This window comes from Nannobrachium achirus (genome assembly GCF_963921795.1).
Source record: "Nannobrachium achirus genome assembly, chromosome: 7".
NCBI lineage: Eukaryota > Metazoa > Chordata > Actinopteri > Myctophiformes > Myctophidae > Nannobrachium > Nannobrachium achirus.
The window spans coordinates 48,517,320-48,536,252 of NC_137816.1; the positions used below are offsets into that span (position 1 = coordinate 48,517,320).

The 18,933-nt window shown below is 42.6% G+C and overlaps 1 protein-coding gene across 1 annotated transcript; it reads right to left on the reverse strand.

Moving 5' to 3' along the window:
• Positions 1-4,980: 4,980 nt before the first annotated feature.
• Positions 4,981-18,783, reverse strand: vegfd (vascular endothelial growth factor D; the record flags this gene model as incomplete). Its single annotated transcript, XM_080730282.1, has 8 exons — positions 4,981-4,990; positions 5,629-5,797; positions 8,340-8,449; positions 8,915-9,042; positions 9,302-9,371; positions 11,364-11,484; positions 12,455-12,692; positions 18,676-18,783. 8 exons carry the CDS (start codon positions 18,781-18,783, stop codon positions 4,981-4,983), a joined length of 954 nt encoding a protein of 317 aa, XP_080586408.1.
• Positions 18,784-18,933: the final 150 nt, after the last annotated feature.

The window sequence follows — 18,933 nt, forward strand, 5'->3', positions numbered from 1 at the left end:
TCTTAAACGTATTCAGGAATAGGATGCATCATGCTGAGTAAAATTAGCCTATTAGATGAAAGAAAAAAATTGAGCGGTGGTGTGTGTGTGTGTGTGTGTGTGTGTGTGTGTGTGTGTGTGTGTGTGTGTGTGTGTGTGTGTGCAACAGCGCCCCTCCCTTAACATGTGTGGTCAGAAAAGGTTACTGCAGGCTACAGACAGACAGACACGGAGACAGACAGACAGACAGACCCACACACACGGCCACGTATAGGAGCGTTGTGACCACCGCTCAAAAAAGAAACACTGCCCAACTGTCCAAACTACTGACAGAGTGGGATCAAAGGATTGAAGGTGACCTCTTTTACCAATAGCCACCACCACATCCCTTATTTTATGAGCATCACCTGTGAACACATGATATAAATGATAGTTATAACCTACAGTATATACTGTACATACATAATACATACTGCTCTAACTGCAGTATGTTACCTTTGATAATAATGATAGATATACAACTCATTTCCATGCACTGCACTGTCACTCAGCATTTCTAAATGTCAAATAATGTGTAATGTGTCAGCAATGATATTTTCACATAGAAGTAGTAGTAATAGTAGTAATTCAACTGTAGTAGTATTAGTAACAATAATAATAATACTTATAATAATTAAAACATTATATTGCACTTTTCAAAACAAAATGTTGAAGTTTATGTACCTATAACTCTGTGAAACAGTGACATGTGTCCAGTTGTATATTAAAAAGAAATGATGAACTGATTAAGAAATAAACATTTTGTTGTGCTTTTGAGTGAGATCGTGTTTATTTGTGTGTGCGTTCGCAAGATGATGAGGGAGTTGCTTGAAGACGTTTGCTGACTGAGAGCAGATGTATGGATCCTACTAATTTGTTTGTGCTTTCCCCCTTATCCTCAAGTGAGCTTGTAGATCAACTATTTTCGGTGCACAGCAGCATCTTCCAATGACGTATTAGGGCTACATCAGACTCAGCGGTGTGACCCCCACAAATCTGAGAGTGCACAGAGGGACCCTCTGGTTCCATTTCACTCTCAGAGTTACAGACCTGTAAGGGTCCATTTGGAACCCCCTTAAGGAACCCTGAGTTGTCCCTGGACCCTTTTTGAGGACCACTGACCTGACTGATGTCCACTGTGTTAAGAGACTCAGTTCTATTGACTGTGTATAAACCACATAGCTTCTGCTGCGCTTCTTTCATCAGACAATTAATCTGGAACATCACGTGTTAGACGTGCAGTCATCACATCACAAAACCATATCCTAATTTGGTGCCTCACAGAGGAAAGGAAATTATGCCCCCGGGTTTGATGGGTGGGCAGACTGGGCACACTGTTCAGTCTGGCCAGTGTTTGTTTAATGGTAATATAAGAACCATGCCAAATATCTGTCCTGCATGGTCTGTCAACCCTCTACTTAACATGTCAAAGTTAGAGTCATGCGCTATCTGGAGTAAGGTTGGACAGCAGGGACATGCTGGGAAAAAGAGTTGGAGAGGCCCTCATTGTGTGCTATAGAGAGAGATCTCTCTCTATAGCGCTGCTGCTACTCAAAGATTTGCCATTTCAGATCATGACAAGTGACAAGCCAGTGGGCCAATTACATGAGTTATATTTTGTCGTTGTCGGGTGGAAACCTTGTATGTCCAAAACTGTTTGTTTTGTATTTATCATTTTAAAAATGATTTAAACTAGTGAAAACAGCCAATCTAGATCGGCTGTTTTCACACCGATCTAGATCGGCTGTTTTCACTACTTTTGTGCGACGGCCTTGTATGATGAAGCAGGTCTTTGCTTTGCGAAAAAATCTACGAATTTGAAACTTGGAGATACGAGAATGGAACGAAGGCCGACATTTTATTTTTAATTTTTTCCAAATGGCCGGCCTGGACTGGCCGGGAATGAACCGGCCGTGCGGGAGTTGTCCCGCTTTTCCCAATGGCCAGCACGTCCCTGTTGGACAGTCACCAAGGCTTACTCATTGCTATGCCTTTAAAAGGTGAAACATTTCATACAGCCAAACGATGGTGCTGAAAACACAATTTCTTGACTCAATTGTAGGCTATCTATTACCACAGAATACAATAACTGCAGATTTGTATGAATTGTTGCTGTTTGCTGTTTACAAGAAATGTGCATCTTCAATGCTTGCCTGACCTTCCATCCAGGCCTTAAAGCTGGCTCTCGTTTCATTTTTGAACAATCATCTGCCCACAATAATTCAGGCTTATTGGTTTTGCATGTTTTTTTTTTCACAGCATGAAGTCAAACATACAATTCAATTAATTGCTGATATTTTTAAAACACTTGAACCCCATCATCCATATTCTGGGGAGAACATTAGCCCAAAATAACAGATCTACAAGCTCACAATGCATCGCAACACAGTCCAAGTACAGACTAAGTGGACAGACTAACAAACTTTGCAAACCTTTTCCCTTACTGTATATTGGCAGTACAGTATAGATGCCTACTTCAATGGCAAAGGACAACAATGTGTATAGTATATATTCAAGGATTTGTACATATTTTCTAAACTTTTCAACACACATTTTCCCCAAAAATATAGCAAATTAATGAAAAAAGTAATTGAAAAAAAAGAAAAAAGAAACATTAGAATAGAAGGACAGTCACCAGAACAAACAGGTGTTTTCAATGAATCTAACATGTTTAAAATGTCTGTCTGTTAAAATGAATATCAAAATCGAAACACTGAATTGTTGTTGAATACAGGACTTAACTTTATAATATTTTTATGTTGTATTATTGTCTCCGCCAGCCCGAAAGGCATGGCCGAGACTATGTTTTCAGCCCCTCACAATAACCTACCTGACCTGGCGGAGACCTGTGCTCAGAAGAGCACTGCTTCTAGTTGCTACTACTCTTTCACCACTGCTCTGAAGATAGAACCCTAAAAGCTGACAAAAAGCTCATCTCAGCTGTCCTTCAATGACATCTAGAGGCAGTGATTGGTTATTACCATGAGTGTATGAGCTCCACAAATAAATGAATTCTTCTAAAATACTCTCAATTCAAGATATTGACACTTAACTCATTCAATCCAGGAAAGTATTTGTGTCAACATTAACATTGGGTTGACTCTATAGCCATAGATTTATTTTCAGACTTATTACAGAACAGATGGTAAAGGCCTGGACCACTGGCCTAGCGTTCCGGGCACTTAGGCTCTGATAGCCTGACAGCGCACCGTGTGTTCAAGTCCCGAGGTTGGCGACCTTTGCTGCGTGTCTCTCCCTGCCTCTCTTTTCCTGTCCATCTTCACTTCTATTACATTATTGAGTTAATATCTACTTTTTTGTAGGCCTATTTGACATAACATGTCATCACAATCAACTGAATAAACTGAATGACAATCTTTCTCTCTCTGATTCCTTTTTTCTCCGTTTCATTCTCTTTTGCATTCCATTAACCCATTAATAAGCCCATTTGTAATAATTTGATTGGCTTCGGAAGCTCCATGTTGCATGCACAAATCTACACCAATGCGAGGCTTCATGGGTTGTGTTATTGATAGAAAACAAGTCATTCTACTTACTTTAAAGGAGTAGTTCACCCCCAAAATGACTTTTTTCTATTGATTACTCATGCCATGGAGAGTAGAGTTCAATAATATTTTTAGTTTTTTGTCACATTCCTAAGACATAAATGTTATAACAATAAATGTACCCCCATTCATTTCGGATGGTGACCCGTTTCGAAACGGGTCACCATCCGGAATCAATGGGGGTAAATTTACTCAAATCACATTTTTGTCTTAGGAATGCGACAAAAACCAAAAAATATTATTTAACTCTACTATCCATGGCATGAGTAATCAATAGAAAAAAAGTCATTTTGGGGGTGAACTACTCCTTTAAGTAAAACTCAGAGTTCCTCCCACCACTGCACATTATGTATACATTAACCCAACCAGTGAAAAATAGCAGATATACAAGCTCACAGCGCGGCACCGAGTGCCGCGCTGCGAGCTTGTAGATCTGCTATTTTTGAAAAAGTCGTGAAAATGTGTGCAAATCTTTGATTATATGTATTTTCAAAGCGAACGTTTGTAACTCAAATTTTGCTTCTGGGTGGTTCCTGGAACTAGATATTTTGAAATGGGGGTCCTTGGCCAAATACATATCATTCACATGAAAAGGTTTGACCACCACTGACATAGTAGTCTCTCAAGAACAGACTAACTGAGCTCCAGTTAAGTGAAAAGGACCTTTTCTTTGACGATGGCTGGCCAGATTGCTGACATAGAAACATAGTTTTTTCCAAAAATCTTAGAAGGATTCAAAAGACACTTATAGAATAGGGTCAAAATTCTCATTTTCACGATTTTTCAAAAATAGCAGATCTACAAGCTCGCAGCGCGGCACTCTGTGCCGCGCTGTGAGCTTGTATATCTGCTATTTTTTTATATTTAAAGCATAAAATATTGCGTCATAATGTGTTCAGGCCTAAATGGGTTAATCCATGATATCATTTTTAAAGTAGTGCCTGTAAAACACTCACACAAGGAAGCTCATCTTGGGAGGAAAGAGGGGTTTCTGTAAATGTTTTCTTATTTGTAGGAAATGATGACACAAAGACCACCAGTTAGCATTATAGACAACTTGACAGTTATTATTCTCAATAATACACATTTCCTTTACATTGTCACATTGTAAAAGTATCAATCTTTCGTGTTCTATCAAACATTAAACTCATGTTTGTTCAGTGCACAAAGGCCAAATGTACAAATCAAACATTAAGCAAGAAAAACATGTTAAATTATTTATCAACATGGTCATGTGAGTTAATATCTCAGGAAAAAAAGAAGCAATTAGTTCAAATGATTGGTATAAATAATACTGTAAATAAATTATAAGCCTTTTGTCTCTGCTTCTGCGTGCTCCTCGGGGCAAGCACTAGCAGATTGTCATTTTAATCCCCACAGCTGACTGGCACAAGTATCACTTGCATCTGTGAAGAGTGAGAGAGAGGGACTGTTGATCAGCATTGAAAACACATGACTTTGTACAAGATAAACACACAGTCAAATCCTTTAGTGTTCATTTACTTGTGAGAGTGTACAATTTTTATCTACACTCTGGGTCAACACAGGATAAATTGACACTATAATACTGTGTAGAACCTGAGATATCCATTCATTAAGTTAGCATCCATTCAGTGTATTCATTCACTGTATGCTCAAACTTCATTTAGCTTCTAACTAAATCATTTATCTGGGGACCCACTGGAACCCCATCAAAGACCCCTGGGGGTCCCCAGACCAGTGCAGAGACCCAGTGCTCCACAATAGCAAAATAAATAAATCAAATGCTATGTGACTGTATATAATTAACCCACCTGAGGCCTAAAAATCTTCTTCTAAACCCGCTGCTCAAGGACCCCAAAATTATATGCATTTGGCCGCCGACCCCATCTCAAAATATTTAGTTCCAGGGACCACTAGAACCCATTTTAGTTAAAATATATATATATATATATATATATATATTCAAATACTTTTGTACACATTTTCGAACAGAAATTACTTGTATATCTTGTTATTCTTTAGCATGAAAAGACACAGAGCTACAGACACAGAGATACAGTACCTGCAAGAGCTGTAGTCGAAGTGTTTTCTCCTGGTGTTACAGATGGTGAAGTTGAGAGGACAGTGGTAGAGGGGTTTGGATTTGAGGGGCGGCTGCAGTGGACTAGGAAGGCAGTCACAGCGCTCCACATCAATCTCACAGTCAGGCATCCATGTGTTGAGAGGAAACTCTAAAACAGGGGAATGTAAAGGTTTACACCAAATAATGAAGACATGTCAAGCTATATAAGGTAGTGGCGTCAACAGAAAGTCAAGATAAAAGCCAGATTTTTAACAACAAGAACCCTATCGTCCCTATTGAATACTTTATAGAAAAGGGAAAAAAGCCTGTTTCAATTGTGGTCCTTTAATTTTGTGCTACATGCCTGTTACTGGGCATATTATCATAAGCAAACATTTGGCAAAAATAGGCAACCATTCGGCTATTTTCAAATGGCCAAAATGTATATAGGGCTGAAGTGGGTAATGTATTTTTTTTGCAATAATAATAATAATCAAAATCTACAAAGTAACCAGTAGTTCACTAGGAGAGACCAAGCATCAGACAAAATATAGGTTTAAGGTTGTTTATTATAAGAGCGAGAGCCTGGTCGTTTATGGGCGCATCGCATGTGTGGCATGAGATGTGCGGCATAAACGGCCAAGAATGCAGAGTGCTAATGGTCGTCTAAGGTCAGCACTACACGCAAGCCTGCAGTGTGCAGCTTAGATGGTCAAGGGCACGAACAACATTTAGGTTTTGGTGTATGTATGGTCGTTTATGGACACATCGCATGCGCGGCATGAGATGTGTGGCATGAACGGCCAAGAATGCAGAGTGCTAATGTACATCTAAGGTCAGCACTACACGCAAGCGTGCAGTGTGCGGCTTAGATGGCCAAGGGCATGAACAACATTTAGCTTTTGGAGTATGGTCGTTTATGGGCGCATCGCATGCGTGGCATGGGACATGCAGCATAAACGGCCAAGATGCTGAGTGCGAAATAGTCATCTAAGGACATCACAACACGTAATCGCGCTGTGTGCGGCTTAGATGGCTATGACGCCCGAACAGCATGGGGGAGACGGCACGGGCATCCGGGCATGAAAGCCGTAGGTGCCGGTTTGGTCATCGGGGCATGGATGACATGGGGGTGCGAGCATGGTGTGTGCAGCTTGGATGGCCAAGGGCGTGAAATGACACTCTGAGTGCGTGGTCATCTAAGGTCAGCACCACACGCAAGCGTGTAGTGTGCAGCTTAGATGGCCGTGGGCACGAGAATGACATTTGGGGTGCTAGCATGATCATCGAAGGTCATCACCACACGCAAGCATGTAGTGTGCAGCTTAGATGGTCAGGAGCACGGACGGAGGATGGCAAGCATGAGGGGGGAGGTTCCGGGGGGGTCGCAGACCCAGGTACTTTGGCTTAGGGGTCAAGAGCACGCGTCCGTGCTGAAGTATGTAGAGAGACCCCCCACTTGGAACCTGTAGAGAGGATAGAGGTAGAAATGAAAGAAGAGGGAGGGAGGGTGGGTTACTGGAAACTATGCACGCCGCCATTTTTTCACGTCGGGTTTATATACCACCGTGATTGGTGGAGGAGGAGTTGTCGGCTTGATACGAGATGGATGAGTGGTTGGCACAGGGTGGCATGGGTAGAGTTACCGGTGGCTGGTTAGAGGTGGTTGATTGTCCTCTGCTTGGACATATCTCCTCCCGAACTTAGTGTTCCAACTCCATTTAAACTTTTCAAATAATTGCAGTGGAGTAAAAGTACAATATTTGCCTCTGTCATGTAATGGAGTAGACGTAAAAGTACTGAAAATACTCCAGTAAAGTAAAAACTACCTCAGTAAGTAGGCCTACAGTACTTGAGTAAATGTACCAAGTAACTTGATCTTTTCAAGGTCGCTGAGACACTAGCTGGTGGTGCTATTAATGCACTGACAGGGAGCTACAGTGTAACCTGGAAATCATCATATGTGGCAGCTGAATGAATGATGGCAGCTGCTGCCGGATGGAAATCACTCTCATGCTCCTTAATTTTTACGTTACACGCAAGTAGTGAGGATGTGGAATGAAAGTACAGTACTTGAGTAAACGTACCTAGTTACTTTACACCACTGCCTACGCAGTATACGTGGTTTGGTAGAGGGGTAGGGTAATACTGTACAGTATACCTGGTTTGGTAAAGAGGTAGGGTATCACAGTGTACCTGGTTTGGTAAAGTTGTAGGGTAATACAGTATATCTGGTTTGGTGGACGGGTAGGGTATGGTTTGGTAGAGGGGTAGGGTAATACAGTATACCTGGTTTTGGGTAAAGGGGTAGGGTATCACAGTGTACCTGGTTTGGTAAAGGGATAGGGTATCACAGTGTACCTGGTTTGGTAAAGGGATAGGGTAATACAGTATACCTGGTTTGGTAGAGGGGTAGGGTATCACAGTGTACCTGGTTTGGTAAAGGGATAGGGTAATACAGTATACCTGGTTTGGTAAAGGGGTAGGGTAATACAGTATACCTGGTTTGGTAAAGGGGTAGGGTATCACAGTATACCTGGTTTGGTAAAGGGGTAGGGTAATACAGTATACCTGGTTTGGTAGAGGGGTAGGGTAATACAGTATACCTGGTTTGGTAAAGGGGTAGGGTATCACAGTGTACCTGGTTTGGTAAAGGGGTAGGATAATACAGTATACCTGGTTTGGTAGAGGGGTAGGGTATCACAGTATACCTGGTTTGGTAGAGGGGTAGGGTATACACCGCTCTGCCATGCAGTCCCAGATCAGCCCACTGGCACACAGTCTTCTGGAGTCTTCTGCTTGGTGGTGCATGGGAGAACACCTGTTATCCCACCCAATGGAGAATCAAAATAGTGTTTTATAACAGAGCCATATTTAGCATTCTTTCTGTAGAGGCCTTCCAATCTGTGTTTGGAGAATTGGCCTACATTTTAGAGCCACATCTTCAACATTTACCATTTTAACATGATTTACACTGACTGCTACAGTAGTTAAGCAGGGATTATGATAATATAAGATGAAGAATTTGGTATGTTTGTTTAATGTCCCAGACTGGTTTTGTAACATGGGCAAAAACCAAACTGTCTGCCTAGCTTGGTATGCATGTCGGTTTTCTGTCTAGTGTCTAACATAGTGAAAATCTAAGGAATTCAGGAATGATGCATTCTGAGGTAATACTGTACATTTATGCAAATGGTATTTGTCAAAGTAGTAGTAGTACTCTCTCGTGTTCTCGTGTAAATGTTCCATCTCAATGACAAAAACATTTTCTGGTCTGGTGACTCACCCGCTCTTCCTGTGTGGTCGGGCATTGCGTCGTATTATGGAGGGCTCCAAGCACTTGCACTCTGTGTGATTGGCTACTTTTATCAGCACGGGCTCCGGTCCAAACTTAAATGGAATCACACTCAGTAGCTGAGTGGGGGAGGACAAGGACACAAACACACGCACATACCGGTACGCACGCAGGCGCGCGCACACACACACACACACACACACACACACACACACACACACACACACACACACACACACACACACACACACACACACACACACACACACACACACACACGAAAGTGAGAGAATGAGTGAGAATATTGATCCATTTACACTTACAGGATATCTACAAAGGAATATCCACTACAAGCTGAAAAGACATTTGAGGACTCACAGTTTTATTGACGTATGTAGTGGTTGTGTTCCTGCAAGTCACACCCTCGTTGTTGCAGCAGCCACTGCACCTACAAGGAAGGTGCACACGTTGTATCTTGGTTGTGGAAAAACTTAAATACATAAAACTGTCATATATGTTCCACTGTTGTGGAACTAAAATGGGATACACTTTAATGAAGGCCAAATTATTCTAATGATAATGTCTGTGACCAGCAATGTAGTATTATGATCATTTCCCTTATTAAAATTTGATTTATATAATTGTGATATGATTATAAGACTACGTGACAACCAGGAATAGTCTGGTGACCACCGGAGAGACGAGTGACAGCCGGAATGTAGACGGCACCCGGGAGCAGGTTGGGTTAGCGCCCCAGCCTGTGTCTTCCGTGAGGAAGAAGCCCAACAAAGCCCACTTTAGGAGGGCCATTCAAGCCGCAAGCGGAGCCTGCAGCACCGCCGTTGGGCGAGGTACAGCCTGCAGTACCATTGCAGTTCAAAAATTCACCACTCCTGAGTGAAATGTCTGGGGCTAAAGTCTGGTGCAACGCACATGTCCTGGACCTGGTGAGAGCAGGAGTGGACATGGTGAGACTAGGAGGGGCCCGGACAGGAGTAAATCCACAGAGCCTAGTCCTTCCAAGCGCCAGACTTCTTTCCCTAGTCTTGGCAGAGTAGTTCTGGAGTGGTGGAGTGAATGGTCCTGTCTTTCCCTAGTGGGACTGATTGTGGGTAGCTACTGGGACGTAAGTCGGGACTTGATCAACCCTGGCTGGGTCACCCAGGTGAGGGGTATGATGTTGCGAGACCCGAAACCCCGATGAGCTTGGGCTACATCGCTGAGGATACGTCCCAGGTGCATCCATGCGATGTTTTTTCGTTATAAAGCATTATGAGTATTTTTGAGTGCTTATAACGACTTGAATGTATACAGTGTTATAAGGAGATTATAATGCATTATAGACGTGTGCTTCATAAAAATTGTTACCCATCAAACCCTTAGGTCGACTTAGGTCAAAACGCATACGTTTTCCTTTGACCAGTGAGGTAAATAAAACTTTTAAAAAGGAGATTCCTTGAGTGCTGGCAACTTCTTCATTGACCCATCAAACCCAGGCCATCATTATTTCCTCTGTTCAAATTAGGATATCAAATCAAATCAAACTTTATTTATAGAGCACATTTAAAACAACCGAAATTGACCAAAGTGCTGTACAGAGCAGGAGCAAACAATAAAAGCATGAGCATAATATGTAGTGTCAACATGAGCACAACACACACATACAGTATATGCATAATAAAAGCAAACATTAGATGATCTCAGATCTCAGATGAGATTAAAAGCTAGAGAAAATAGGTGAGTTTTAACCTGAGATTTAAAAACGCTTATAGACGGAGCAGATATGGTGATGTGATGTGATGACTGCACATCTAACATGTGATGTTCTAGATTAATTGATGAAAGAAGTGTTCCAGAATCGATGTGGTTTATACACAGTCAATCAATAGCACTGAGCCTCTTAACACAGTGGACATCAGGCAGGTTCTCAAAGGGAACAACTCAGGGTTCCTTACTCAGGGGACCAGCTCAGTGGCCTAGTGGTTTGAGCGTCCGCCCTGGGACTGGGAGATCGGGGTTCAGACCCCGGTCGGGTCATACCAAAGACTCTAAAAAATGGGACCCAGTGCCTCCCTGCTTGGCACTCAGCATCAAGGGTTGGATTGGGGGTAAGTCCCTGCGACATGTCCAGGGGGTGTACTACATCAAGCTGCCTCACACTACAGAAACAGGAGATGGGCTCCTGCCCTAAGAGGCTCGGCCGAGTCATATGGGCCTCATGGCTCGGCAAAATGGACCCTTACGAGTCTGTAATTCTGACTCATTCCATTTGCCTATACATCTGTACACTCTCAGAGTTAAATCAACACTCAGGATTTGCCGTGTAAACTGCTCCTTGGTCCTTGTTGAGAACTGCTGATTTAGAAGGTTATATATTATACCTCTATGTTTAGAAGGTATTTGTAGAATTGGCCTCAGGTCTTAATGGGTGAAAACTCACCTGTGGACAGAAACACAAGGCGGCTTGAAGAACATGGAGGGGTTGGTGCCCAGTTCCTTCGCCACATCAACACACGTCTCCCTTGGCATGCACTGCGTCCGCTGCCACTCCTCGTCTATGGCTATAGAGCAGACAGCATGAGACATGCACGGCACGCAAAACCACATTTTTGTTTAAAAAAATGCCACTAAACTATTCAAGTTTTTACTCAAACTAAAAAATAAAGGTAAAGGTTCTGTAGAAATAATGTTATATGTTATATGTTCTGTAGAAATAATGTTAAAGTAAAGTAGGCTATTCAAAAAATGTACTTGAGTAAAACACATATGTTATTGGATTGTAATTAGTAATCCATTAATGTGTGCACTTTTTTATTATTTTATGCACTACTGGGTTTACGAATCTGCCATTACAAAAAAGAAATTGCCCTCGGCGTAGTGATATTAGTCTGGCCATGCCAGGCTAGTATCAGTTAATATATGTTTTGTATTAATAGCCCACTGGTCTGTAGCCCACTGGTGGGCCGTGAGGATATTTCAAGTGGCCCCCCAAATAATTGGCAAAAATATTGTAATCATCATTTTTCATTAAAATATAGATATTCTTCTTTAAACCATGTCAGGTCTGTTTTCATTGTGTACCGCTGTGCCATTCTGCAGCCATGTTAAGTGGTGATATGGGCAGGCTGCAAGTGCTTTGCATGCGATTTTCAAATGGGCCCCAGGTGTCATCGCCATGCTGGCTTGTGGTGGACATTCTTGACAATTTCTTTTTTTGCCATGGACACAATGAGCAGACAAACACAGCTCTAATATTAAATATTAACATCATCTAATATGACCATTACAGGTCTGTAAGGTGATGGGGGTCCTTGAATATAAAACATTTGAGAACCACTAGTGGACTCCTAATGTGCCATAGTGTCATAGTAAATCAGTGTCATACATATTCTGAAGAAAACCTGGAGACTGACATTCAGTATCTGGGCTTATGAAAATTCCAAGCCAAGTCTTTCCACGGACACATTTGTCCGTGTACGGACACATTGATGACCCTGGGCCCTGATCCAGAGAAGGAACGGCTGATCTGACCTTTGAGTATTTCCAGGCTGTAGGAGTCAGCAGCATAGCGAGTGGACCGGTGAGACCCCGCGGAGGACGAGGAGGACGAGGAGGAAGAAGAGGAGCGGAGCTCTGTCTGGGGGTGTGGCTGCTGCAGCTGCAGACGACACTTCCACAGCTTCCAGTCAGGGAAGTCCGTCAGCCTCAGCAGTTCATCTAGGCTGGATGCTGACCTCACCTCTCTCTCCCACTGCTCCTTACTCAAAACCTGCCGTGGACAACCATCATTATTATGACTTTATCACCTCATACCTCAATGCATCATTTAAGCTTACATTTGCCATAATGAACTTGCTAGGAAACACATCGCCCCTTTGTGGCCATTCTAGAGAAGACATTTGAATTCAAAATGTAGGATGTCAAAGTGTGCAATTGAAACTTGAGAGCACTCTCAGCACTTTCATTTGTTGAGAGTATTCTAGGGGCCATTTGGGGTGTTTCAGTCCTGTGAGATGAAGGCAATAGAAATGCAGCAACAAGGCATGTGCCACCATCATCTTTAATGACCTTTTCAAACATAATTCAGATGTATATATTTTTAAGAAATCTGAGTGTTGATCAAACTCTTATAGGCTAAGGCCAGTCCACAGCCTCCACAGTCCACACCAATGAGTCGCGAATCGGGATGCAACAAAACCATTGAAATTGGTTGCAGAGAGAATTGACCCATTGCAGGTCGGGGCAGATTTGGGATTCTGTTGCAAGTGGTTGCAAGTTGCAACCATAGAGTTATAAGAAGTAGGTTGCAACTCCTTGCATTGTGAATCATTGGTGTGGACTGGCCTTTAGAGCAGGGGTCTTCAACCCCTGAGCAGGGGGCTCAGAGTTACTACTGGGGGGCCGCCAAATCTTTGTGTGACTCTGAGGGGAGTGAGGGGAACATTATCAAAAAATCACACCTGTGTGAAGTGGAGCTGTGTGTGTGTGTGTGTGTGTGTGTGTGTGTGTGTGTGTGTGTGTGTGTGTGTGTGTGTGTGTGTGTGTGTGTGTGTGTGTGTGTGTGTAGATCATGTGTACCGATTTTTGTGACATTCGAAGAAAATATGTAGGAAAAGGAGCAAAAAGTGTGTTTTGGAGAAAATTCAAGATGGCGGAAAATCTATCCTGGCGCAAATGGGCGTATGGGGAGATGCGTCTTGACCCAAGGAATCCAGGGAAAAAAGAATTTTAATTTTCCGATCCACGGTTCAAGAGTTACGGGGCAAAACGTAAAGTGGGCCGTTATAGCGCCACCATGAGGCCGAGTGATGTAATTATTTTTCGATTCATTCTTAAAATCATTATGAATCTCCTCTCCGAGGTTTGAAACTGTAGCTCCTATGGTTTACGAGAGAAAAATACTTGAAAGTGATTTCTTGCATTGTCCCATTATAAGTCAATGGGGACAATTAAGCGTAGTTTTTTGCCAATTACGTCGGCATGGTAAGGCGGATCGGAACGAAAGGTAATAGAACACCATTCCCGGCCGAGCCGCACATTTTGATGTATATATTGCGCGAGTGGCGTAAATGGTGCGGCACTAGTTACGCGCCGAAGTCAGGCTACATACACACACACACACACACACACAGACACACAGACACACAGACCCACACAGCCACGTATAGGGAGCCTGTGTTTCACACAGCTCCAAAAATTGTCGATCAACAAGCTCACACAAGGAGTTGTGACCTTGTAGATTGTCTATTTTTGGCATGAGGTTTGCTGTACTGTAGAGGGAAGAAAGAGCAAACCAAGTACAGAGCCAACTGTTAAGCAATCTGGCAAGCCATCGTCAAAGAAAGGGGAACGCCCACTCGGTCTGTCCCTCTTCATAAGCTATCATGACTCTCGAGAGAATGGCTGTTAAGTAGTATTGAGGCTTTAAGTAAGTGGTTAAATGTCTGATAATACATGTATATATTAACAAGAATTAATAGAGAAGTTAATGTGTAGTGTAAAAAAAAGGAAATTCTATGATGATAGTGCTGTCAAACAAGTCTAAGAAACAATCTGAAATAACGTTGAAGAGTGAAGACCCCTGCTTCAGAACATCCATTCTCAGTGTTACGTAAAACAAACTGCAGATTTCACTCTGTCAAATGGACAGCTTGCCAAGTGTCATGTATTTTATGTTGTCTTATGTAAGCCTGTCCTTAGTGTTTTGGTTCAAGACATTTACTGCCATTTCTTGCCTGACCAAATAAAAAGTTAAAGAGAATTCTCAATAGTGCAGAAGAGCAGCAAAGGGGTGTGATGTGGCGGATGGAGTTGAACATGAGGACTTCCTCAGTTCATTTATGAGGCTGAGAAGAAGGAAAAAATCACACCTGTGTGAAGTGGAGCTGTGTGTGTGTGTGTGTGTGTGTGTGTGTGTGTGTGTGTGTGTGTGTGTGTGTGTGTGTGTGTGTGTGTGTGTGTGTGTGTGTAGATCATGTGTACCGATTTTTGTGACATTTGAAGAAAATATGTAGGAAAAGGAGCAAAAAGTGTGTTTTGGAGAAAATTCAAGATGGCGGAAAATCTATCCTGGCGCAAATGGGCGTGGCCTATATGGGGAGATGCGTCTTGACCCAAGGAATCCAGGGAAAAAAGAATTTTAATTTTCCGATCTACGGTTCAAGAGTTACGGGGCAAAACGTAAAGTGGGCCGTTATAGCGCCACCATGAGGCCGAGTGATGTAATTATTTTTCGATTCATTCTTAAAATCATTATGAATCTCCTCTCCGAGGTTTGAAACTGTAGCTCCTATGGTTTACGAGAGAAAAATACTTGAAAGTGATTTCTTGCATTGTCCCATTATAAGTCAATGGGGACAATTAAGCGTCGTTTTTTGCCGATTACGTCGGCATGGTAAGGCGGATCGGAACGAAAGGTAATAGAACACCATTCCCGGCCGAGCCGCACATTTTGATGTATATATTGCGCGAGTGGCGTAAATGGTGCGGCACTAGTTACGCGCCGAAGTCAGGCTACATACACACACACAGACACACAGACACACACACAGACAGACACACACACAGACCCACACAGCCACGTATAGGGAGCTGCACACAGCTCCAAAAACCCTGAGACTGGCTTCTACTGTAGTCTGGGGCGGAGTGGAAGGCAAGGCAAGCAGGGGCGTCACAGGGGGGGGGGGGGGGGGGGGTGAGGGGGGGGGGGGGGTGATGGGGGACTGGGACTGAGTTACTAGGGCCCAAGGTGGAGGGGCCTTAATTATTTTATACTATTGACAAATAGCTGATCTACAGGATTACAGCGTGGCACCGAGTGCCGCGCTGCGAGCTTGTACATCTGCTATTTGTGTGTAAATGTGTGCAAATCTTTGAATAGGCCTATATGTATTTTTTAAGCAAACATTTGTTACTCAAATTTTGCTTCTGGGGGGGTCCCTGGAACTAAATATTTTGAGATGGGGGTCCGTGGCCATATACATATAATTTCGGGGGTCCTTCACATGAAAAGGTTTGAGTGGGTTAGGGTTAGGGTTAAAGGTGATACACCATGAAATTTCACTTTTCCTATTTTAAAACCTTTTTGTTGGGGTCCCACTAGCACCTTCTATCCTTACAAAGTCCCATTTCTGACCGTTGTGTCTTTCTCTGGTTTTGAGAAGGTGAGGTTAAAAGTATCCCACGGGTTCTCAAAACAGGCTGTTCAGATTTGCAGCCGATTGTGACGTCATCTGCCGATTGTGACGTCATCACAAAAAAAAAATCAAAGAAATTTTTTTTTTCAAAAAGATTTTTTTTTTTCAAAAAGATTTTTGGGGGGGTGGCGCAGTTCAGGCCAAAGGTGGTACTGCAGCTGAAATGCTCTGAGAGCCATTCAAAAATGAGAGAGGCTCTCTATTCAGGAGTGGTAATTTAGCCTCAAACCTTTTGAAAAACGTTTTTGGGACATAAACAATATGACATAAATACTTTTTAAATGCATGGTGTATCACCTTTAAGAACATTCATGGGGGGCCCGCAGTGAATCCTTGTACCCAGGGCCCAGAATTTGGTTGCGACACCCCTGAAGGCAAGGCATGCAGGGACGACACTCAATAGAATATTACACTTGTCTGCGCAATGTTTGCTTTATTTCCTCTGGACAGTTGTTAACGACACTGTCAAGCCCTCTGATGTGTTCAATATGTTGGGGGAAGAGGGTGGGGCTGGCTGGCTGACTGCTTCCACTTAAATCAGAAGAAAGTAACAACAACAGAAAAATAGGGAGGTTTCCTCACAGCAGTCTCTACCAGGGAGAGACGAGCAGTGCTAATGAGAACCAGAGGGCGAGAGAGAGAGAGAGAGAGAGAGAGAGAGAGAGAGAGAGAGAGAGAGAGAGAGGAGAGAGAGAGAGAGAGAGAGAGAGCGGTGAAGGGAGGAAAAGAGGTAAGTGGATTAAAACAGAGTGAAAATAGGGGCATCATGAACAAGAACATGTCATGACATGACGAGGAAGCGAGAGGCCAGAGGGTCATGAGCAGCGGTGGAGGAAGTACTCACACTTTTTATTTACTTAAAGGAGTAGTTCACCCCCAAAATGACTTTTTTTCTATTGATTACTCATGCCATGGAGACTAGTTCAATAATATTTTTTGGTTTTTGTCACATTCCTAAGACAAAAATTTGATTCGAGTAAATTTACCCCCATTGATTCCGGATGGGGACCCGTTTCGAAACGGGTCCCCATCCGGAACGAATGGGGGTAAATTTATTGTTATCACATTTTTGTCTTAGGAATATAAATAAAAATACAAATATTATTGAACTCTAGTCTACATTGCGTGACTAATCAATAGAGAAAAAGGCATTTTGGGGGTGAACTACTCCTTTCAAAGTATCAGAAATGTGGTATTCAGAATTTACTGGAGTAAAAGTACAAAAGTATTCAAGGCATCAAAATGTACTTAAAGTACCACAAGTAAAAGTACTCATCATTATGCAGAAATCTTCCATTACATGGTTTCAAAATGTATAAAATTATTTGTCTATTTAAATAAAGTATTGAAAATTGGAAATACTATAGTAAAGAAAATAAATCAAACCTCGGTTCGAAGTGAAGCGGTGAACTTTTATTCTATGTGTTCTAGAGCTATGAAATCTGTGTTCTAGATCTATACATAATGTGTTCTAGATCTATACATTCTACTTTCTATGTGCTTTAGTTCTATATTTTTATGAATTCTGAATGAATGAATGATTTTATCTGGAGGGCCAAATTGCTTGACAAATCCTCGAGTCTGGACGCACGATACACACAAAGCCACTCCTTGGAAGCGGCTTTCACCGCTTAAAAAAAAGATACCTCAAAATTGTACTTAAGTACAGTACTTGTACTTACAGTCCACCACGGGGCATGAGAGTGAAGGAGACGGGACGTGGGGATGGGAGGGTTGAGGAGGACGTGCACACATAGACATCAAAGGGGGCTTGAGCCCCTGCCCTTTTATCCATCAGTAAAAAGTGCCCTCTCCAGTCCATGAATCCATGCCGTATGCCACATCTCCAGTATTGACTTGACTATGCTTAGTTCAGTGTGGTATCAAGCACCGAAAATAGCAGACCTCTAGTCTAAGCTCACAACGTGTTGCGCTGCGACGCGTTGTGAGCTTGGAGGTCAGCTATTTTCGATGTTTTCACCAAAAGGCCATTTTAGAAATGTCAGCCCCTGCCTCTCTAACATTCTCTGCACGTCCCTGTTCAAAAGCTCCACTGTGATGCAGAGGAAAGTCACTGATATACCCAGCCTGCAGAGCGGGTTGCGTCATTCAATGTGCAGGTCTGCATGAGGAGTGACGCATTCTGTAAAGACTCACACTTCACCGCCACGCCACACAGTGAGACGTGTGAGTGTTAACTCTGAAATTGTAACTTTAGATTTTTTTTGTGCACTTGTGCACAGGTGATATAAGTGTGTGCACTTTTTGCATAAGTGTGGGCTTTGTGAATTAGGGAAACAACAACAAGTGAAAATCTATGCTTTGCATTGGCAATAAAGTAAGAGTAAAGCAAAAAAACTGCTCCGTGGATGTTGTCAGAATGGGAATTGCAGTACCGTACATTCACGCAGGTTTTGAACACACTGTATATCTTAATGAAGATAATTCAATGATTAGAATAATAACATTGGATCGTATACTACAGAGCTTGCTACACTGACATGCATTAAACCAAATCAAGCACTTCATAACAGAATAGTTGATGTGACCACTTACCCCACTCCCTCCTTCTCTGTGCATGCTGTGGCTCACTTCCAGCCAGCTTAGCTCCACCACCAGCATCACTATAAAGGACACTCTGCACAGAGAGCGTTTGATCTCCATTATCAGCCCTTCCTGTTTGGTCTGCGCCTTAGAGTTTAGCACTGAGTCTCAACTTGCAGAAACCAATGTCGTAGTTTTGGCCCAAAGATTGAAGAATGTACTCGATGCAGGCTGACTGTCTGCAGACAGACCAGTCGTTTCCCAGGCTGG